At 46.6% G+C, this 23,944-nt stretch overlaps 1 protein-coding gene across 1 annotated transcript; it reads left to right on the top strand.

The window, feature by feature from the left end:
- Positions 1-5,317: 5,317 nt before the first annotated feature.
- Positions 5,318-23,163, top strand: LOC309381412 (tumor necrosis factor ligand superfamily member 13-like). The gene is made up of 6 exons (XM_081932369.1): positions 5,318-5,576; positions 8,234-8,327; positions 14,119-14,166; positions 16,759-16,877; positions 19,225-19,366; positions 21,702-23,163. Exons 1-6 carry the CDS (start codon positions 5,319-5,321, stop codon positions 21,809-21,811), a joined length of 771 nt encoding a protein of 256 aa, XP_081788495.1. The 5' UTR covers position 5,318; the 3' UTR covers positions 21,812-23,163.
- The last annotated feature ends 781 nt before the right edge of the window (positions 23,164-23,944 follow it).

The raw sequence follows: 23,944 nt of genomic DNA on the forward strand, positions 1-23,944 counted from the left end.
CACAAATGGGCAGAGCTCGCTTAAGGCATGTTTTCACTTAGCAACGAAAATTTGGGGGTCGATTTTGGTCGTAAGTAGAGGACCTACCTGTATATGCCTTATTTCCGGTCACCTGCCACCGTTTTGTGCTTGAAGCAAGCAACTTTCAGCTTCCATATTCAAGCGAAGCTTTCTATCATTCAAGTCGACTTCACATTATTGTACGTTTTTTGCAAACAGCTGGACAATAAACAGAATGGCGTTCATGTCTTTTTCGTGAATTTAAGGAAGGATTTGCGGGGAAATAACCCCTGGGGCAGGACGGCGGGGAGTGTGGTGGCAATAGGATTAGGATTAGGATTGAAATAGGATTGAATCAGAAATAGAATTGAATTAGAAATACGGGACGCAGGGGCTAAGACACTGAGCTTGTCGATCGGAAAGGTCGGCCGTTCGGCGGTTCAAATCCCGAGCGCCGCATAACGGAGGGTTTCCTTTCTTCCTTTCTTCATTCCCTCCCTCCCTCCTTCCTTCTCATTTTCCTCCCTCCCTCCCTCCCTTCCATTCTTCCTTCTTGCCTTTTTCTCTTCCATCCCTCCCTCCTTTCCTTCCTTCCCTCCCTCCCTTCCGTCCCTACTTCCTTCCTTCCTTCTCATTTGCCCTCCTTCCTTCCTTGCTTCCTTGCTTCCATTCTTCCTTCTTGCCTTTTTCTCTTCCTTCCTTCCCTCCTTCCCCCCTCCTTCCTTCCTTCCCAAGCAAAAGCAGTTAGACTTATACACTGCTTCATAGTGTTTTACTGCCCTCTCTAAGCGGTTTACAGAGTCAGCCTTTTGCCCCCAATATTCCGGGTCCCTGTTTTGCCCACCTCGGAAGGAAGGTTGGAAGGCTGAGTCGACCTTCAGCCGGTCGGGATCAAATTGCTGGCAGTGGGTAGAGAAAGGATTGAAGGAAGGAAGGAATTAAGGAAGGAAAGAAAAATAAAGAAAAAAGGAAAAAGAGAAAGAAAAATAGAAAGAAAAAGAAAGGAAGGGAGAGAGAGAAAGAAAAACGAAAAAAAGATTAGATAGATGATAGATGATTGATGATAGATAGATAGATAGATGAAGGAAAGGAAGGAAAATGAAAAACGAAGGAAGGATGAAAAAGGAAAAAGAAGGAAAGGAAGGAAAAAGAAAAAAAGAAAAGGGGAGAAAGAAAAGGAGGAAAAGAAAAAGGAAGGAATGAAAAAGGAAGGGAGAAAGAAGGAAAAAAGGAAAAGGAAAAGAAAGAAAAGACATGGAGAAAGAAAAAGAAAAAGAAATAGATAAAGAAAGAAAGAAAGAAAAAGCAAGGGAAGGAAGGAAAATGAAAAACAGGAAGGAAGGATGAAAAAGGAAAAAGAATGGAAGGAAGGAAAAAGAAGGAAAGAAAGAAAGGGGAGAGAGAAAGAAAAAGGAAAAGAAAAAAGGAAGGAAAAAAGAAAGGAAGACAAAGAAAAAGAAAGGGAGAGAGAAAAAGGAAAGAATGGAAAAGAAAGAAAAAAGATGGATGGATAGAGAAAGAAAAAGAAAGGAAAAAGAGATATAGAGAAAAAAGAAAAAGAAAGAAAAGAAGAAAAAAGAAATAGATATAGAGAAAGAAAAGAGAAAAAGAAAAAAAGAAAAAGAAAGAAAGAACGAAAGAAAGAAAGGGGAGAGAGAAAGAAAAAGAGAAAAGAAAGAGGAAAAGAAAAAAGGAAGGAAAAAAGGAAGACAAAGAAAAAAGGAAGAGAGAAAAAAGAAAGAATGGAAAAGAAAGAAAAAAGGGATGGATAGAGAGAAAAGGAAGAGAAAGGAAAAAGACCGATATAAAGAAAAGAAAAAGAGTAAGAAAGAAAGAAAGGAAAAAAGAAAGGAAAAGAAAGGACAAAATAGATCTAGAGAAAGAAAAGAGAAAAAAATAAGAAAGAATCCCTCTGGACTATGTTATTTCTGGCAACTCCTAAACCCCCCAAGACAGCTGAGAAACCCAAGTCCCATCATCCCAGCCAACGTGGCTGGGTAATGTTGTCTTTCAGACCCTGGGGAGGAGGGGGGGGCAGCTGTGGCTTATGGGGTCAGGAGGGCAGCCCTTGATGGGCTTCCTCATACAGCTCCTGAAAATCACCCAGCAAAATAATTTCCCTTTTCAGCAAAACGGGGGACTTTTTCAGCCTGGTCCCCAAACTTCTCCTTTTGCATGCCGGATCTTTATTTCTGGCTATAAATATAATATAATATAAATATAATATCTACAAAATATAAATATATCAACAACAACCTTCCCAACAACGTCTTCAAAACAAATAAAACTCACCATTTTTCCTGGCCCTGCAGCCAAGAATATTTCAAATTTCACAAATGGCTTTTCTCCAATTAGTAAAAACAGACCACAAGAATAGAGAATTTCACTAAGCATCTGCTTCCCTTTGGAAATGGAACACGGGCCGTCCTCAATTTACGACAATTTGCTTAGTGACCGTTCAAAGATGACAGCGGCGCTCAAAGCACCGTTTTTTTCACGCTTACGTCCGGCACCGACTCGTCTTGACGACGGTCGCAGCCTCCACGTGTCCCTCTTTGCGACCTTCCGAAGAGCCAAGGAAGCTGGAGTCGCTTAACGACCGTGTGATTGACTTAACAACTGCAGGGATTCGCTTAACCACCGTGGCACGAATGGTCGTAAACTGGAGCAAAACTCCTCCTTGCTTAGCAACAAAACGTTTACGCTTCCCTTGTGGCTGACAGTCAAAATGAAAAAGGAGTCGTTTGGGTGGGATCGCAACGCCCATCGTTCCCAACTCGGGACTTGAACCCAGGGCCCTGTCTAACAAAATGAAATTCAGTGGAGAGAAAAGTAACGTTTTTACACTTAGGCTAGGAAAACCCAAAGTATATATACAGATCAGGTGAAACGTAGCTCAATAGTAGTAACGGGGAGAGGGTTCTTGGGAGTCCTAGTAGACAACCACTTAAGTGTAAGTCAGGAGTGACAGCCAAAAAAGCCAACCCAATCCTAGCCTGCATTAACAGAGGGATAGAATCAAGATCACGCGAAGTGTTAGTACCACTTTACAAGGCCTTAGTAAGAATTCCCCAGTCAGCCATGCCTGGGTTTTTCCTCTCTTCTACCTCCTAAAGTGGAGAGATTGCAGAGGAAGGGATTAGAAGAGAGTAAGTGAATCACAATAAGGGTACGTATCACGTCAAGTGTTTTAATACCACTTTATAAAGCCTTGATAAGGCCCCAGAATTCCCCATGTCTGTATTATTTTCCTCCAATCCCCTAGAATGGAGAGATCGAAGAGAGAGGGATTAGAAGAGAGTAAGTGAACCACAATAGGGATACATATCACATGAAATGTTTTAATACCACTTTATAAAGCCTTGATAAGGCCCCAGAATTCCCCATGTCTGTTTTTTTCCCCTCCGATCCTCTAGAATGGAGAGATCGCAGAGGGAGGGATTAGAAGAGAGTAAGTGAATCACAATGGGGAAACGTATCACGTGAAGTGTTTTAATACCACTTTATAAAGTCTTGATAAGGCCCCAGAATTCCCCAGATCTGTTTTTCTTCCCTTCTATCCCCTAGAATGGAAAGATCACAGAGAGGGGGATTAGAAGAGAGTAAGCGAACCACAATAGGGATAGGTATCACCTGAAATGTTTTAATACCACTTTAGATAAGGCCCCCAAATTCCCCATGTCTGTATTTTTTCCCTCCAATCCCCTAGAATGGAGAGATCTCAGAGGGAGGGATTAGAAGAGAGTAAGCGAACCACAATGGGGATACATATCAAGTGTTAATACCACTTTATAACATCTTAGGAACATTATACACATTTGGAAGATTGGGATCCAGTTTTGGTCACTACGATATTTTTAAAAAAGGATGTGGAGACTCTAGAAAGAGTGCAGAGAAGAGCAACAAAGAGGATTAAGGGACCAGAGGATAAAACATACGAACAACGGTTGTAGGAATTGGGGATGTCTAGTTTAACGAAAAGCTGGACAAGGGGGGATCTGATAGCAGCCTTCCGATATCTCAGGGGCTGCCACAAAGAAGAGGGAGTCAAGCTATTCTCCAAGGCACCAGAAGGCAGGACAACAGACTAAAAATAAGACTTGGAAGGGACCTTGTAGGTCATCTAGTCCAACCCCGCACAGGAAGCGACGCTTATTGAGAAACAACCTAGAATTAAAGAGAAATTTCCTAACAGTGAGGACGATTAACCAGCGGAACTGCTTGCCACCAGAAGCGCCAACCCTGGAGGCTTTTAAGAAGAGACTGGGCAGCTGCTTGTCTGAAAGGCTACAGGGTCTCTTGCTTGCACCGGGGGTTGGACTAGACGACCTTCAAGGTCCCTTCCAACTCTGTTAGTCTGTTATTCCACCTCCGCTGCTGCTCCATTGCAGTGACCGCCGTTGGCTTCCCAACCATCCCCTTGGGACGTGCCGCGGGGCAGCGCTCAGAGCGCTCCTCCCTCTCCCCCCCCCCCGGCTGAGGGCCTTCTTGGAACCCAAGACCGTTGGGAAATGGCTCGAAAGGGCCGCCAAGGGAAGCGATTCAAGACTTCCTTGGCAGAAGTCCTGGGAATCTGGATTTCCTGAGGTCTGGGTGCCGGGAAGCGGCCACGCCTGGGGCTGCCAACTAGGCCCTTGCCAAGCCTGGAAAGGGGCATGCCAGGATGCGGTGGCCAACTGCCACTCTCGGCGTTTGGCGGCTCGCCAGGCCAAGGGCGGGCATATGCCTGCCCCTCCACTTCACGTCTCCTGCCCAGCTTCCTCAATCCCTTGCACAAGCTAACTTTGGCAACTCGTCCACCGCTGCTCCCCGCAGGAGGGGGGGGGAAAGCCTAGCCAGGAAGCTTGAGGAGGGGGGAAGTCCTTCAGGGGTGGGCCGGCGAGTGAGGCCCCTTCCCCTTGGAAGCCGCTGCAGTGGGCACAGAGACCCACGCGGGGCAATAACCAGAGCTCTCCAGCCTGCAGCCCGGAAAGTCCCGATGCTTTCAGTTCCTCCTGCAAGGCGGGTGACTTTGGGGTGGGGGGTGAGCGGTCATGTCTGGGGGTCCGGTGCCCTCGGGTGACCCTTGCCATGCAAAGCTTTCTGGCTCGGCGGCAGAGCGTAGCCACAAACCGGGCACCCCCGTTGGCACAGGCTGTGGTAGCAAGACTGGAATGATTTGGGGGAGCAAGTTTGAGGGGACAAGGATCCCCGGGCCTATCCCCCCACTTTGGGGGACTGCGGGGGTCTCGGATTTGGGCTCTGTGGGGCAGGATTTGGGCGCTGTGGGGCAGGAAGCCCCCGAGGAGATGCCTAGATCTGGGAAGAAACTGGAACGGATGATGCCTCTCAAGGTTCGGAGGGGGGCGTTAAGCCCCCTCCCGGGGCTGGATCCCTGGGGGCTCAGGCAGTGCCCCCCAACCCCCTGGGCTGTGGTGGGGGTCCTGGCAGTGGGTCTTGTGGGCTGCCTCTTTGTGCTTTTCAACATCCAAACCAGTCTGGAAAGCTTGAGAGAGGATCTGGCCGCGCTGCGGAGAGAAGGAGTGTGCCAGGCTCCCAGGACGGACGACAGCCAGGACGCCCCCGACTCACAGCAGGTAGGAGAGAGGGGGGGTCTCCGTGGAAGGCAGGTTGGGCCCTTCGGCCCTTGGGGGGCTCCAGAGGGGCCCCTGACACCTCCCCCCAAACTCCATTTGTGCCATTCTGGATCGGCCTCGAACGCACCTCCGTTTTTTTGCCCCCGAAGGGTGGATTTGCAAAGCTGGGTATCCATAAGGCACTCCCCGAGAAGAGGACGGCCAACCCGCCCATCATCCCCAGCCAGCTTGGGGAGGTGGGGCTGGTGGGGAAACATAGGTGTTGGAATCTGCTTGGAGGAGTAATAAAAACAAATCAACATTTCCTCTTTTCGGTCTTTTTGCAGCCAAGCTAACTTGGCTGAGCTGAAAATGAAATTAAAATTTCCCAGAAATTTGGGATGGAGAGATGGGGGCCAAGTGGGGTTGGGGAGGGAAGGGGAGGGGGGGCTTTTTCTGGATGGGAGGGGGAAAGATCTTAAAGTGAAAAAAAACCACACTTGGGGACTTTGCTTGTTCTCCTGCCGTTTCGCGCACTCTGCAAACCTTTGAAGGAGTTTTTTTCCGCCTCCGAGGGTTTATTTCCCGTTCGTTTGTTTTCCCCTTCAAAGAAAAAGGAATTACGATTATTTTTTGCACCATTTATCTCTCCGTTTCTTGACTTGGGGAATGGGTAGATTTTCCATCCCCTTTCTGCATCGTCTCCTGCTTGAGCAGGGGGTTGGACTAGAAGACCTTCAAGGTCCCTTCCCACTCTATTATTCTATGTTCTAAATTCAGCTTCTGAATAAAACCAATTATTTCCTTAGCCCTCTGAGATATATAGATATATATATCTTTGCTGGGCCGAATGCCACCGTCAGAATGCAGAGCAGGGGTGGGTGGGTGTCTGCCGACGGGCAGAGTGGGGAGGAAAGAAGGATCTCTGAGCATGTGCAAAGTGCAAAGTTGTGGGGAAATGGTGAGGGGGGAGAAAAACCCACTCTGCACATGGGCAGAGGGAAGCTACTGCCTGAGATTCAAGGCTTGGCTCTGTTTTGAGTGTGTGCCAGCCCGGAAGCCTGTGGCACGCTGGCACATGGCCAGGAGAAAATCCAGGAGCTTCTCAAAGCCAACCCGTTCTCTCCTTTCTTATCTCCTTCCGGCTTTTTTCTTTTTCTTTTTCTTTTTGAACGTTCTCCTCTTCTGGTGAGAAACAGAATAAAATAAAACAAAAAAACAGATTTCAATCGTGACGGAAGCAACTTCTCTAATTGTCCCCAGGTGCAAAATTTCCCCTTTTTTCCTTCTCCTCTCAAGGGCCAGAAATGAGACAGTTCCGCAAAAGAACGGCCAACTTTTCTTGACCTCTTCTGTTCCTCTGTTGTTGTTTATTTCAAAGTTATTTTTTTTATTAGATAAACATTGGAAACATTCTGGCCTAAACCTTTCCATAGAGTGTTTGGATCTTACAACGATTACATTTTATAGCAATTACGTCGGTATGTGTAGTCAGTCAGATTACCTATCCGTTGATCCTTTCTTTTATATAATTACTAACCCTACAGATACATCTCCAATTCCTTTGTGATGCCAAGTAGAACTAATCCTGGCCTCAACTCCCTCCTTTTTGATTTAGCATCTCTTCCGAATACTTTCTCAGCCGGTGCCTAAAAGCCCGAGCTTTCGGGCACTCCCACCACATATGGTAGAAGGTCCCTAGTGCAGCACTGCATTTTCCAACATCCTGGCAATACGTTTTTGTTCGTTTTAAGCTAAATTTGTGGGTGGGATGTGCCACTTGTAGGACACCACAAGGACACACCCACACCCACGTTGGAACTTCGGCTCTGGGTTGTTAAGTCTCTTTTTGTGAAGTCGGTCGAGCTTTCGGGCACTCCCACCACACATGGTAGAAGGTCCCTAGTGCAGCATTGCATTTTCCAACATTGTGGGGATACGTTTTTGTTCATTTTAGCTTGGTTTTTTTTAGCAGTGGTCCTGTAGATACAGCTAGCCCTCGACTTACGACCACAATCGAGGCAACCAACATTCCCGTGGTTAAGCGAGACAGCTGTTAAGTGAGTTCAGCCTCGTTTTGCCACCTTTTTTTGGCCATGGTCCTTAAGGGAATCGCTGCGGGCGTTGAACGTGTCACGCTGTCGTTAAGCAAATCTGGCTTCTCCGTGGACTGGGCTGGTTCGAAGTTCACCCTAGGGGATCACTTGACAACACCGCCCCCCCTGGGGACATTGCGACCGTCATAAATATGAGTCAAGCGGCTGAATTTTAATCAGGTGACCACGAAGATGCTGCAAGGGTCGGTCGTAAGGATGAAAAATGGTCCTAAGTCACTTTTCCCCCCAGTGCCGTTGTAACTCTGAAACGTCACTAAACGAACGGTTTGCACTGCACCAGTGTTTTTTTTTTCCAATGCTGCCTGGGGAATTCTGGGAGTTGAAGTCCGCAACACCGAATTCGCTAATCCACTCTCTTGAAATGCCCCCCCCAAGAGTCAATTAAGGGTTTTAATGCCCCGCCCCCGCCCACCCTCCGCTTCCGATCCTGGCAATCCTCTTCCTCCCCAAAGCACAGCCAGGCTCCCAGAATGCTTTGCTCTCCCTACCCACAAAATCTGGAGCTCACCTGGCCATACAGGTGCGCAGGCGGGAGGACTGAGGTCGCTTTTCTGGTTTCAGAGGGATGTCGGCGGACCGGTGCCCCCCGCGCTGAGGACGAGATGGACGAGGGACGTGGGGAAGACATCCCAAGACCCTCTCGGACGTCCCCGCAGTGAGTAGACCGTACTTTGAAGGAACAATGTCGAGAAAATATGGCTTAGCACTGTCTACTTCAATAGTGTTTATGTGTGTGTGTGTGTGTGTGTGCTCCTTGCAACTTCCCCCCCACCTTTGTCAATGAGCCATTAAAGCCTGAGCTAATCTACTCTACATAACAAAGGTGGGATTCGCCTTCCGCAGAAACCCGCCACAAGGCACCCGGGGAAAATTACATCAGCCAGCAAGACCACCAAAGTTGGGACTCCAAACACAGGCCTAGAGAGTTGCCCCCACGTGGCCCCGTGGGAGTCTGACAACCAATCAGAATGCATTTCATGCACAGGAACAGGAAACAGAGAGGTGGGGTCGATCAGAGAGTATTAAAAAAAAACCCAGGAACTCTCAGCAAGCCCCCTTTTCCCTCTTTTTCTTCTTCACCCAACATCTGGAAGCCTGGGATTCCCCCGTTTCTGCTCAGGGGCTCAAGCCATGGGATCCTGTCCACCATTAAACCATCTTTCCAAGCAGCCTCCGTGTTTCTCTTTTTCCCCACTTGGAGCTGAGCCCAGGTGGACTTTTCTTCCAACATCTTTAAGCCCACGCAGGGTCTTGCCCCATGCTAGCGCCCCCAAATCGACAAAATAACCAAACAACAGCGTTAGAAGGGACCCTGGAGGTCTTCTAGTCTCACCCCCTGCTCAAGCAGGAGACCCTAAACACCATTTCAGACAGATGGCTATCTAATCTCTCCTTCAAAACCTCCAGTGTCGGAGCGTTCACAACTTCTGCTCCACTGAGAAATTAATGGAATAAAAGAGTTGGGTGGGACCTGAGAGGTCATCTATTCCAACCCCCTGCTCATTCAAAAGGGCTTACCCCATCCCCGATTAAATGGTTGTCCATTTAATCCATTTCTTAACAACTTCCAGTATTGGAGGGCCTACAACATCTGGTGGCAAGCTGGTTAATTGTCCTAAGGAGAAATTTCTCCTTAGTTCTAAGTTGCTTCTCTCCTGTGCGGGGTTGGACTAGATGACCTACAAGATCCCTTCCAACTCTGTTCTTCTAATTCTGCTGTCCTGCCCTCAGGGGCTTCTTGGGGGCAGCGCCTCAAATATTATGAGATCATGTCGCTCCTGGTCCTTCTTTTCATTAATTATTTGAAGGTATATTATTTGATTCTATTATCAAACCACGGAGCTTGGGCAAATCTGGGCAGTTTATAATGTAATAAAAGCAAACAGATGTGCCCTTAAAAGTAGTCTGGGCAAAAGAACAAAAAACACAAGATTGGCACAAAAGAACCACAGACGACCTTCAAGGTCCCTCAACTCAAGAACTCAATTTCATCTCCAAAGAACCGGAAGGCAGGAGAAGAAGCAATGGGTGGAAACTAATCAAGGACAGAAGCAACCTAGAACTCAAGAGAAATTTCCAGAGAGTGAGAACAGTTCACCAGTGGAACAGCTGGCCACCAGAAGTTGTGGGTGCTTCAACATGGGAGGTTTTGAACAGGAGACTGGATAGCCATTTGTCTGAAATGCCATAGGGTCTCCTGCTGGAGCAAGGGGTTGGACTAGAAGACCTCCAAGGTCCCTTCCAATAAGAGAAGAATAACATATTCTTCTCTTATTCTGTTATTCTATTATTATTCTATTCTTCTGTTATCCTGTTATTCTTCCATTATTCTCTTCGGCTTTCTCCTTATTCTTTTATTCTGCTTTCTTAATCTTGTTATTCTTTTATTCTGTTATTTTCTGTTATTCTGTTATTTTCTTCTTCTTTTATTCTTTTATTCATCTATTAGTCTGTTATTCTTCTGTTATTTTCTTATTCTTTTATTGTTCTGCTTTCTCTTATTGTTCTGTTATTCTCTTATTGTTTTATTCTCTTATTCTTCTCTTGTTCTCATCTTATTCTCCTACTCTTCTCTTTCTGCTTTCTCTTATTGTTCTGTTATTCTGTTATTCTTCTGTTATTTTCTTATTCTTCTTTTATTCTGCTTTCTTATTCTTGTTATTCTTTTATTCCGCTATTCTTCTGTTATTCTTCTGTTATTTTCTTATTCTTTTATTCCTCTGCTTTCTCTTATTCTTCTTTCTTATATTCTGTTATTCTTCTGTTATTCCTCTTACTCTTCTGCTTTCTCTTATTCTTCTGTTATTCTTTTATTCTGTTATTCTCTTATTCTTCTGTTATTCTGCTCTCAACACTCTTGCAGAAGCAGGCTAGGGCAATGCCATGGGATGCCTGACCTCTGTGGGTCCGTCCGTCCCCCAAAACTCTTTTTTAACCAGGAACCCCAACCTCTACCCCCCCCAACCAGAATCGCACGCTCTCTCCAAGCGACAATTTCATGAGCGTCGCGGTGCAGCGGAGCGGAGCTCAGGAGCCAAAACTCGCAGGGTGAAAAGGGGAAGTGAAAGCCATAGAAAAGGACATTGTGTCCTTTTGTGTGCCTCTAGAGTTGAGACAGAGGGAGACACACACACACACACACACAGAGAGAGAGAGGAGAGAGAGGAGAAAGAGACATACACAGAGAGATAAGAGAGATAAGAGAGACACAGAGAGAGGAGAGAGACAGAGGAAGAGAGAGAAGAGAGAGAGATGAGAGAGAGACAGAGAGAGAAGAGAGAGAGATGAGAGAGGAATGAGAGAGACAGAGACACACACACACAGAGGAGAGACAGAGAGATAGATGAGCAGAGGAGTTTGGGAAATATCTACAGGACAAAGTCGCTCAAATCCGGATGGGATGGGCCCCTTTCAGTGGTCCAGTAGAGACGTCCATGGCGAGTCTTGAGGAATCGATCTGGGAGGAGTTTGACTTGGTTGCCATCGAGGATTTGGACAGGTTGCGTGGACGTCTGCGACCCACCACATGTTTATTGGACCCGTGTCCCTCCTGGCTTGTACTGGCATCCTGGGAGGTTACGCGCGACTGGCTCCTGGGCCTAGTGAACGCCTTGTTGGGTGAGGGGTCTCTACCGGCCGCCTTGAAAGAGGCGGTGGTGAGGCCCCTGCTCAAGAAGCCTTCCCTGGACCCAACGGACCTAGCCAATTATCGTCCTGTCTCCAACCTTCCTTTTTTAGCGAAGGTTGTAGAGTATGTGGTGGTACAGCAGTTCCCACGTCACCTGGAGGAAAATGATTATCTAGACCCACGCCAGTCCGGCTTCCGACCCGGGCACAGCACGGAGACGGCCTTGGTCGCATTGGTTGATGATCTCTGGAGGGCCAGAGATAGGGGTTGTTCCTCTATCCTGGTTCTATTAGATCTCTCGGCGGCGTTCGATACCATCGACCATGGTATCCTGTTGCACCGGCTAGAGGGGCTGGGAGTCAGGGGCACCGTTTTACGGTGGTTTGGCTCCTACCTCTCTGACCGGACGCAACGTGTGTTGGCAGGGGAGCAGAGATCGACCCAGAGGCCACTCACATGTGGAGTGCCACAGGGATCGGTGCTCTCGCCTCTCCTGTTCAACACATACATGAAACCGCTGGGCGAGATCATCCGTGGTTTTGGGGTGGGATATCATCTGTATGCTGATGATACTCAGCTATACATTTCCACCCCGAACCACCCCAATGAGGCCGTCGAAATGATGTCCCGGTGTTTGGAGGCCGTACGGGTCTGGATGGATGGCAACCGACTAAAACTCAACCCTTCCAAGACGGAGTGGCTGTGGCTTCCGGCCCCCCGGTTCAACCAGGTGCTTCCATCTCTGGCCATTGGGGGCGTGCAACTAGCCCCCGTGGAACGGGTGCGCAATTTGGGCGTCCTCCTAGATGCCCGGCTGTCCATGGATGACCATGTAACAGCCGTGGCAAGGGGGGCGTTCCATCAGGTCCGCCTGATGCGCCAATTGCGCCCCTTATTGGACCGGGATGCCCTACGCACAGTCACCCATGCGCTAGTGACGTCTCGCCTGGACTACTGCAATGCTCTCTACATGGGGCTTCCCTTGAGATGCACTCGGAGACTACAGTTGGTCCAGAACGCGGCCGCGCGGGTGATTATGTAACACCTCTCCTGCGCGAGCTGCACTGGCTTCCTGTGGTCTACCGAGTGCGTTTCAAGGTTTTGATTATGATCTTTAAAGCGCTTCATGGCACAGGGCCTAGTTACATGCAGGATCGCATCCTGCCCCACACATCCCTACGACCAATTCGCTCACACAGAGAGGGACTTCTCCGGGTGCCGTCCGCCAAACAGTGTCGGGGGGCGACATCCAGGAGCAGAGCCTTCTCTGTGATGGGCCCAGCCCTGTGGAATGACCTCCCCCGTGACATCAGGATTATTTCCGATCTCCGCTCCTTCCGTGTACAGTTGAAGACCCACCTCTTTCAATTATCTGGCCTGGCTCAACCGTAATTTTTTCATATTCCTCCTGACTGTCTTTTTTTAAATTCTAAATTTTTATTGTATATTGGGTTTTTATTAAACGGGGCATGTTAATGGTTTTAATTTGTCTAAATGTTTTAATCTATTACCTCCTCCGTGCATGTATGTCTGTGTATATATGTATGTTTATATATGTCTTAGTGTACGCCGCCCCGAGTCCTGCCCGGAAAGGGAGCGGCTAATAAATCCAAATTTATTATTATTATTATTATTATGAGAGAGAGAGAGAAGAGAGAGAGACCGAGACATGCACAGGGAGAGGAGAGAGACAGAGGGAGAGATGAGAGAGAGAGACAGAGAGAGAAAGAGAGAGAGATGAGAGAGACAGAGACACACACACAGATGAGAGACAGAGATGAGAAAGAGAGAGAGAGAGAGAAGAGAGAGAGAGAGACATGCACAGGGAGAGGAGAGAGAGAGATGAGAGAGAGAGACACACTCACAGAGAGAAGAGATGAGAGAGAGACACACACACAGAGAGAGAGGAGAGAGACAGAGAAAGAGATGAGAAAGAGAGAGAGAGAGAAGAGAGAGATGAGAGAGAGACACACACACAGGAGAGAGACAGAGAGAGAGAAGAGAGAGAGACAGACACATGCACAGGGAGAGGAGAGAGACAGAGAAAGAGATGAGAAAGAGAGAGAGAGAGAGAAGAGAGAGACATACACAGGGAGAGGAGAGGGAGACAGAGAGAGATGAGAGAGAGAGACAGAGAGAGAGAGAAGAGAGAGATGAGAGAGAGACACACACACAGGAGAGAGACAGAGAGAGAGAAGAGAGAGAGACAGACACATGCACAGGGAGAGGAGAGAGAGAGAGGGAGAGATGAGAGAGAGAGGCAGAGAGAGAAAGAGAGAGTGACAGAGAGAGAGAAAGAGAGAGAGAGAGGAGAGAGAATGAGGAGAAAGAGAAAGAGAGAGAGAGAAAGGCCATCTAATGGCCACCTGTATAGATAGACAACTCCTTGCATCATCCCCATTGCATCAGCTTACAGCTTACAACCTAACATCAGGTGGCAGCTATTAAATCCTCATTACCTGACATTTTTTTTATTTTATTCCCCAAAAAATTAAGATACAAGACAGCATTTTTAAAAAACAAAAACATGACATTTAAAAGAGAAAGTTGTATTAAAAATGGAGTAGCACACATACCCATATTTCCTCCCCAGCTGAATGCTGATTAAATATATTACATCAATATTAATTTATCCCACCCATTGAAAAACACCCCCCCCCAAATTTTAAATGCTAAACGAGGACATCTATTTTACCAATTGTGAGCCTGTCATCCATATCACAGCTCCATTATTTACAATATTGTTTGATGTTTAATGTTTTTAATGTTGATTAATGATTAATGTTGATTTCTGTTGATTAATGTTTGCTCTCCATAGGAAAACACTCCGTCTTGCATTTGGTCCCTGCTCGTCGTTCTAACAACGGTGAGTAGCAGATTTTGTTCAATGAGGAGTAAAAGAGTATTGTTTATTAAATTTATGAAGGCCATCCATCTCTCTTGGGCAACACGCTCGGCTTAATGGAAGTTTTGAAAAAATCATCATTTCCACCATGCCAGGCAATTAAGGTAGATTTAAATGCGAATAATCAAAAGAACAGAGGAGGCTGTCAGGATAATTACAATTAATTACAATTGCAATTGCCATTACAATTACAATTACAATTACAATTGCAATACACCTGTGTGGATTAGAAGTGTGGTTTTCGGCAGATAAACCCACATTGAAAAAAGCATTTTTTTTGAAAAAAATGGCATTCATAAAGTGGGCACCTCCAGAGTGGCCGGCACAGATAAGTGTAAGTAAAATGCAAATCTTGCAAAATTCCAGGGAACTTCTCATTTTCGACACCGAAGGTCTTTCTCGCTTGAGCAATTCTGGATCTTCAATTGAGGGGGGGGGGACACGCGGCGGCAGGTCCCACGTCTGGCCCCCCTCCCCAGTAGACATGCAAGCTGTTGAAAGGCAAAACAAGGAAGCGGGTGGATAGTTTGGGGTGGATAATGGCGGCCTTGGGGGCTGCCTTGGGTTTAGGGGGGCTATGGGGATGTAGTTCAAAGGGAGGCTTGAAATCCCCCCCCCCCTTGTGGGAGCCCTCTGGTCATCCCCCCCCCATCTCCTCCTCTCCTTCTTCCTCTTCTCCTTCCCCTCTCCACAAACCCCATCCTCTTCTAGTCCTGATGAGGTTCCCTAGTTGGGTCATGAAACGTTGGCAAGAAACCAATCAGAGAGCACCGACGGTCCCACAAGCCACGCCCCTGTTCTCCTCCTCCTCCTCCTCCTCCTCCTCCTCCTCCTCCTCCTCCTCCTCCTCCTCCTCCTCCTCCTCCTTCTTTTTGCAAACTCCACTCCCTTCTAGCACTGATGATGTTCCTTAGTCAGGTCATGAAACGTCTGTAAGAAAACTTCTTCTTCTTCTTCTTCTTCTTCTTCTTCTTCTTCTTCTTCTTCTTCTTCTTCTTCTTCTTCTTCTTCTTCTTCTTCTTCTTCTTCTTCTTCTTCTTCTTCTTCTTCTCTCTCATTCTCCTTCTCTTTTCTTCTTCTGCTCCTTTCTTCTTCTTCTCCCTTCTTCTTCTCCTCCTTCCCCTCCTCCCTTCCCTCCTCCTCCTCCTTTTTCTCCTCCTCCTCCTCCTCCTTCTCCTCCTCCCCCTCCTTCTCCTTCTTCTCCCTTCTCCTCCTCCTTCTTCCTCTTCCTCTCCTCCTCCTCTTCCTCCTCTTCCTCCTCCTCCTCCTTCTTTTTGCAAACTCCACTCCCTTCTAGCACTGATGATGTTCCTTAGTCAGGTCATGAAACGTCTGTAAGAAAACCATCAAGCTCGGAGAATAATAGAATAGGAAGAGTTGGAAGGGACCTTGGGGGTCTTCTAGTCCAACCTCCTGCTCAGGCAGGAAACCCTGTACCGTTACTCCCCCTCCCCTTCCCCTTCCCCTTCCCCCTCCTCCTCTCCACAAACCCCATTCCGTTTTAGCACTGATGATGTTCCCTAGTTTGGTCATGAGACGTCTGCAAGAAAACTTCTTCTTCTTCTTCTTCTTCTTCTTCTTCTTCTTCTTCTTCTTCTTCTTCTTCTTCTTCTTCTTCTTCTTCTTCTTCTTCTTCTTTTTTTTTTTCCTCTCATTCTCCTTCTCTTTTCTTCTTCTGCTCCTTTCTTCTTCTTCTCCCTTCTTCTTCTCCTCCTTCCCCTCCTCCCTTCCCTCCTCCTCCTCTTTTTTCTCCTCCTCCTTCTCCTCCTTCTCCTCCTCCCCCTCCTTCTCCTTCTTCTCCCTTCTCCTCCTCCTTCTCCTCCTTCTCCTCCTCCCCCTCCTTCTCCTTCTTCTCCCTTCTCCTCCTCCTTCTTCCTCTCCTCCTCCTCTTTCTCCTCTTCCTCCTCCACCCCCCCTTCTAGCACTGATGACGTTCCCTAGTTATGTCATGAAACGTTTGCAAGAAAACCACCAAGTTCAGGGACAACCAAGGACCCCAGAGTCCTCCTCCTCCTCCTCCTCCTCTCCTCTTCCTTTTCCATCCCTTCTCGTCCGCCTCCTCCTCCTCTTCCTCCTCCGATCTAGGCTGGGAAAACCCCTTATTGGCTCTTTCCTGGACCTGTTCCTTCCCTTCTGGCTGGCACGCTTGGCTGGCAAGGCCGGGGATGAGGGACTTTGTGTTCTTCTGCTTTCATTAAGGGAGGGGGAGGCTGACACACACACACACACACACTCAGGAATGTCCTTTGAAAAGCTTCCTGGCTGGAGTGTTGCCCTTCCTTGTTGGCTCCTGGGGAGGGGAGGCCTGGGGGAGAAAGGGAGGGAGGGACTAACAGGGAAGGTTTTGGGTGGGTGGGGGGCAAGGGGGGCAGAGGGGAGGGAGGGGCCCAGTGAAGCTCTCTCTGGTGCCAGGGCCGAGCTTTACCCCTTGGACCCAGGACAAAGGCAGGCAGGCAGGGCTCGGGGGCGGGGGGGGGGGAATGGCGATGGGGGGGGCAAGGGGGGTGTTCCAATCTGACCCCAGCTTTCCTCCCTTTAACCCCCCCCCCCCAGAGGAGGGCGATGCCACGGAGATCTGGTGGTCCCCTTTCCTGCAACAGGGCCGAGCCCTGGAGCCCAGCGGTCAAGATGTGGTGGTCAAGCAGACGGGACTCTACTTTGTTTACAGCCAGGTGAGAGACGCCCCCCCCCCCCGCCTGGACAGGGGAGTGGGGGAGGACTCCTCCTGGGGAGGGAGGGAAGGAGGGAAGGAAGGAAGGAAGGAAGGAAAGGAGGGAGAATGGAGGTAGGAAGGAAAGAACGAAGGAAGAAAGTAGAATGGAGGTAGGAAGGAACGAAGGAAGGAGAGTGGAGGGAGGAAGGAAGGAAAGGAAATAAGGAAGGGAGGAAAAGAAGGAAGGAAAGAAGGAGAAGAAGGAAAGAGGGAGGGACAGAGGGAGGGAAGGAAGGAAGGAAGAAGAAATGGGAAGGGAGGGAGTGAGGAAGACTATGGGAATGTGATGAAGGAAGGAAGGAGAAGAAGAAGGAAAGTGGGAGGGACAGGGAGAGAAGGAAGGAAGAAGATGGGAAAAGGAAGGAAGGAGGGAGAAGAAGAAGAGGGAGGGACAGAGGGAGAGAAGGAAGGAAGAAGAGATGGGAAGGGGAAGAGAGGGAGGGGAGGAAGAATATGGGAATGTGATGGAGGAAGGAGAAGGAAAGATGGAGGGAGGGAGAGAGGGGGAGGGAGGGAAGGAAGGAAGGAGGAGAAGAAAAAGGAAAGAGGGAGGGAAGAAGAGGGGGAGAAGAAAAGGAAGGAAGGAAAGAAGGAAGGAGAGATGGGAAGAAGAAAAGAAAGGAAGGAAAGAAGGAAAAGAAGGAGGGAAGGAGATGGGAAGGGGAAGGAAGGAAGAAGATGGGAAAGGGAAGGAAGGAAGGAGGGAGGGAGGGAGAAGAAGAAGGAAAGAGGGAGGGACAGAGGGGGAGAAGAAAGGAAGGAAGAAGAGATGGGAAGAGGAAGGGAGGGAGGGAGGGAGGAAGAATATGAGACTGTGAGGAGGGTGGGAAGGAAGGAAGGGGATGGGGATGAGAAGGGAAGGAAGAAGGGAAGAAGAGAAGGGGAGGAAGGCAAGGAAAGGATTTCTAAATTCTTTTTTTCCTGGGCTCAAAGGAGTCGATTCTTGGCCTCGTGGCTGGTTCTAGACCCCAGATCCCCAGAGATGCGACCGACATAAAACCGAACAGGGGAATGTCAGATGAGTCCCCGAGGGCTTCTCTCAGCAGGGATCTTAATTAGAGACCAATTAGCTTCCCCTGATTGCAAGGATTAATTTTGCCCCTGGGAAGCATTTGAAAAATAAAAGAAGACTGCTGGGAAGAGAGATTGTCCTTTCACTCTCTTTCATCCGTCGTTATTTTGCTCAGATGCATCTGGGGGGGGGGGGGGCAAGGCTGAGAGGTTGGGCCAACTCTACCTTGGGAAGGTCGCTCGGTTGTTTGCCACAACAGCGGGGGGGGGGGGGGTAAAAGGTTTTATAAGGCAGTCCTCGACTTATGGCTGAAATGACTTGTCCTCGCGTTTACGTCCATTTGGAGCACGCTAACAGTCACAAAGTTCTTGGCAACTGCCACATTAGGTTGCGAAGGTTGCAACCCCCCCTTTTGGGACTTTCCTGGAGAGCTCCTAGCAAGAAAACCCCATGATTCACTTAATGACCTGGTGGTTCATTTAACAACGCTAAGGAGTCACAACGATGTTTGCATGATTGGATTTCACATTAGGTTAGACTCGCTTAACGAGCCCAGCGAAAGTGTCTTAAAATCAGGAGCGACTCACTTAATGACCCCATCGCTTAGCAACAGCAGCTGCGATCCCAACTGTGGCTGTAAGGTCGAGGACTACGGATAGCAGGCAGCAGCAAAATCCAATCTGACTTTGGATAGTGTCAGAACGCTAAGCAGGGTCAGACCCGGTTATATTCTGGAGGGCCCCCCCGTACGACCATTCAGGTATTTCATATTTGATCGCACCACTTTTCGTTGTGTGCGACTTATGACCACAGCGGAGCCCAAAATTTCGCAATTGCTAAGCGAGACAGTCGTTAAGTGAATTTGGCTCCATGTTTACGACCTTTCTTGCCACCGTCGTTAAGCAAATCACTGCTGTGGGTTAAGCGAGTCGCGCGGGTGTTCAGCGAATCCAGCTTCCTTATTGATTTGTCAATAAGGGATGTGTCTCTGTGTGTGTGTTCCAGTATAACTCTGGAATGCCTGGCCTGTTAAGGAGAGTGAGTGCTGCGTCCTAGACCGGCAATTGTTTGTGATGTCAGTTCCTTCGCAACCGTCGTAAGTACGAGTCAGTTGACAAGAGTCTGAACTTGGACCATGGGGATGCTGCAGTGGTTGTGTGAAAACTGCTCATGAGTTATTTTTTTCCGTGCCGTTGTAACTTTGGTCGCTAAACGAACTGTTGTAAGTCGAGGACTTCTCGTAAACGGGTTCCGATAAAGTCGTACCTACCCCTCTTTCTCCCTTCCTTCCCAGGTGCTGTTCCATGACCCCACTTTTACCATGGGGCAGGTCTTACGGCGAGTGGCCATAGGCCGGCCGGATCAAATCCTCTTCCGTTGCATCCAGAGTATGCCCCCCAAGATGGAGAAGGCTTACAACAGCTGCTACAGCGGAGGTGAGCCCCCATGCACCTTCCCGGAATGTTCCGGCCCCTTTAAGAGGTCTGGACTTCAACTCCCAGAATTCCCCAGCCAGCCAAAGTTTAAGAACAAGGGTGACTCCCTTCATTGCATTTTTTAAAAAAATGGATAACTTTGTTAGTAGATAGTGGGAATGCAATCGACGCAATTTACTTCTTCTTATTTTATTATTTTATTCATTATTCATTATTCATTATTCATTATTCATTATTCGTTTATTCGTTTATTCGTTTATTCGTTTATTCGCTTATTCGCTTATCGCTTATCGCTTATCGCTTATCGTTTATCGTTTATCGATTATCGATTATTATTATTATTATTATTATTTATATTTATATTTATATTTATATTATATTTATATTTATATTTATACTTATACTTATACTATTTATATTTATATTTATATTTATATTTATATTTATATTTATATTTATATTTATATTTATATTTATATTTATATTTATATTTATATTTATATTTATATTTATATTTATATTTATATTTATATTTATATTTATATTTATATTTATATTTATATTATTTATATTTATATTTATATTATTTATATTATTTATATTTATATTATTTATATTTATATTTATATTTATATTTATATTTATATTTATATTTATATTTATATTTATATTTATATTTATATTTATATTTATATTTATATTTATATTTATATTTATATTTATATTTATATTTATATTTATATTTATATTTATATTTATATTTATATTTATATTTATATTTATATTTATTTATATTTATATTTATATTATTTATATTTATATTTTTATTATTTATATTTATATTTATATTTATATTTATATTTATATTTATATTTATATTTATATTTATATTTATATTTATATTTATATTTATATTTATATTTATATTTATATTTATATTTATATTTATATTATTTATATTTATATTTATATTTATATTTATATTTATATTATTTATATTTATATTTATATTTATATTATTTATATTTATATTTATATTTATATTTATATTTATATTTATATTTATATTTATATTTATATTTATATTTATATTTATTTACTTTTGTTTGTTTGTTTTTATTTATATTAAAAAAAGCTGTATGTATGTATGTATGTATGTTCCAGCATAACTCTGGAGCTCCTTGAGCAATTGCAACCAAACTTGGTACATAGATGATTTACTCTCTGGAAACAAATACTGGGGTGAGGTGGGGGTAAGACACCCTTGGGATGTGTCTCTGTGTGTGTGTGTGTGTGTGTGTGTGTGTGTGTGTGTGTGTGTTCCAGCATAACTCTGGAATGCCTGGCCCGTTAAGGAGAGGAGAGCGCCTGACCTCCAAAAAATGGCTGAATAGGATGGCATAGCGCAGGGGGGAGATGGCGGATGGAGGGCCCACCTGCGATCTTCGCCAGAACCGGCTGAATACTGCCTCTGAGAATAACAGAGTTGGAAGGGACCTTGGAGGTCTTCTAGTCCAACCCCCTGCTCAGGCAGGAAGCCCTCGACATTTTCAGACAAATGGCTGTCTGATGTCTCCTTAAAAACTTCCAGTAATGTAACACCCACTACTTCTGGAGACACGTCGTTTGGGATAACACAATAACCGAGTTCAGAGGGACCATAGAGGTCTTCTAGTCCAACCCTCTGCTCAAGTAGAAAACCCTATACCATTTCCACGTGTGTCTTTCTCCTTCTTCCGTGGCTCAGAAAGTGAATTGAGCTTAGCCAGAGTGTTGAGGGAAGAAACTCACATTTAGATGGGCAGTACAGGGGAACCCCGTTTTCTCCAAATGTGGCATGTGTCCAGTGGTGGGATTCAAATAGTTAACAACCAGTTCTCTGCCTTAATGACCCTCCTCCCGAGCCCCAGAATAAAAGTACCAGCAAAGGAAAAATAACTCCAGAGAACCTGTATATAGAAAGTCTGGGCATACTGCCAAGAAACATTAACAGCTGTTACAATGTAACAAGGCTTAACCCAGAGGCAGTTTCCTAAAATATTTAAACAAATTAGAAACAACACACACACAGGCACACCAAAATGCCTACTTCCTGCCTTCCTGACAGGATTAACCCCGTAAGGTGGGAAAAGCAAAAGACTGTTGGAAGATTTCTTCCAACAGATGCTTCGCCGAACTTCTCAGAAACTTAACTACTGGTTCGTGTGAACCGATGTGAATCCCACCACTGCATGTGTCCCCAGCCCACAGGGGCCATTGGTATGACCTGTAGCTGGGCTGGCGGTTCTCTTAAATGTGGGTCCCTGTGTCTGAACCCCTTTTTTCCTATTTCTAGGGGTCTTCCACCTGCAGCAAGGAGACCGTCTGAGTTTGCGCATCCCCCGTTTCAACGCCTCCTTCGACATCTCCACACACGGGACTTTCCTGGGCGTGCTCCGTTTGTAGACGTCCAAGCATCTTTGCAGGCCCACCTCCGTCCCGTCTCCAAGAAGGATCCCCAGAAATCTTAGGGTTCTAACTCCAGAAGCGACTCCTTCCTCGTGGATCGTGGTTTGGGGCGAGGTAGACTTGACGCAGCCGGGATGCTCGGATGCAAGAAAGAGACCGATTCATGATGACGGCGGCTGAGATTTCCCACAGAAAAGCGGGGCGGACAGACGGAGCCCACCCTGGCTTAGGTTTCCGGGACCCCTTTGGAGATCCTTCAGCTGGGAGTTCCCGAGAATCTGCTCTTTGAGTTTGGATCAAGCAAGATGGAAGTCACAGTCAATGTTTTCTTGCTTTTTGGAATGACGTTTTGCAAATGTCCAGGAATCGAGAGATCTAGCCCAGTGTTTCTGAAGGTTGGTCACTTTAAGACATGTGGACTTCAACTCCCAGAATTCCCTAGTTCTTTTTTCACTTTCCTGACTAACGATATATTATATTTACCGCATTCCCACCATCTATTAAGAAAGTTACCCTTATCAAAAAATGCAATAAAGGTAATCGAGCCGCCTTGATTCTTTTCCTATCTGTGCCGAATTCTGGGAAACCGTTCCCTGTTGGGGAATTCTGGGAGTTGAAGTCCACGTGTCTTAAAGCAGGCAAGTTTGAGAAACATTGGGATATCTCCAATTTCCTGAATCCCTCCTTTTTTCTGAAATGTCCCACACAAGGTGGATGGAATTCAGATAGTCCTCAACTTATGATTGTTCATTTAGTGACCCAAGTTACAACAGCACTGGAAAAAGGATCTTATGACCACTCCTCACACTTATAACGATCACAGAATCCTCTGAGATCCAAATTCGGGCACTTGGCAACTGGCCTGTGTTTATGACGGTTGCAACGTCCCGGGGGGTGGGTGGGTCATGTGATCCCCCTTTTACGACCTTCCCATGCTGCCTTCTGACAATGTGGGAAGCCGGATTCGTTTAAGGACTCCAATTGTATTGTATTATTGTATTGTATTATAATTCACTTAACCACCATGGTATCAAATCAGATGCGACTCACTGAAGAACCGCCCGGCTTAACAATGGAAATGTTGGTCCCAATTGCCATCGTAAGGTGAGGACTATCTAGGAAGCAGCAGAGGCATTTTGTTCTGACCGAGGCTTCCCGAGAGCCCGAAGCAAACTCCTTGTCCTGCCAAAAAAAAACCCTTTTTATGAATTGACTCTGAATTCTGCTCCTTCACATCCAGCAAAGTCTTTCAAGGGAGGATTTACGGTCACAGATCTCATCTGGCTTGGAGAGCTGCCAGGCCGATCTCTGCAAAACTTGGCAAGGAGTCTCAGAGAGTCACGAAGCAATGAAGCGAACTCCTGCAAACTCCACTCCCCTGGCGCTCCTCTTATTTCCTCTGGGAGAGGCTATTCATTGTCCACCTGTGGCCTTCCTCCCAAATCGACTCTTGTTCCTTAGCTGTTCCCTTCGTCTGGCAACTCTGCGCATGCGCACACTGGGAACAGGCTCCAGCTGTTCTTCTGCCCCATTGATCTCTGACTCCGAAGGCAGCTGATAACTGTCAGACAGCCCTGGCCCCACTCTCTGCCTCCGACACAGAGCCCTCATCAGAGCCTTCCCCAGACTCCAGGACTGGCCCATCTTTCTCCCCAACCTCCTCACTGGCCGAATCTGCTGCCAGCTCCACTGGTGGGCCACAACACATGGTTACCCCCTGGTTTAAACCTTTCTTCCAACTGCAGTTCTGGTTTGATGTCACCTTCGCCGGAAAAATCAAATATTTGGTGTTATGTTTTACTATCACAATTGCACAAAATCTTGCAAAGATTCTGTAGTAAGGTGTTCTGACCTCCCTCCCCCCCCCCCACACCTGTGAATAAACCAGGACACAGGCTTGGCTGTTTGCCACTATTTAATTACTGAGATAACAAATCCTTTGACTGAGGGCCCAGACAACTCCCGTTCAATAGAGTAGCTCTTCAGCAACCCAGATAAGTCAAATGAAGCCACGCAGATAGTCCAAACGAAGAGACACGGCTAGAATACACAGATAGATTTTCTTCACTACTAATTCGAACGGTTGTTTTCTGCAAATGTCCCCTCCCAACGCCTCACCTATAATCTCTC

Source organism: Natrix helvetica, assembly GCF_964273705.1.
Source record: "Natrix helvetica genome assembly, chromosome: Z".
NCBI lineage: Eukaryota > Metazoa > Chordata > Lepidosauria > Squamata > Natricidae > Natrix > Natrix helvetica.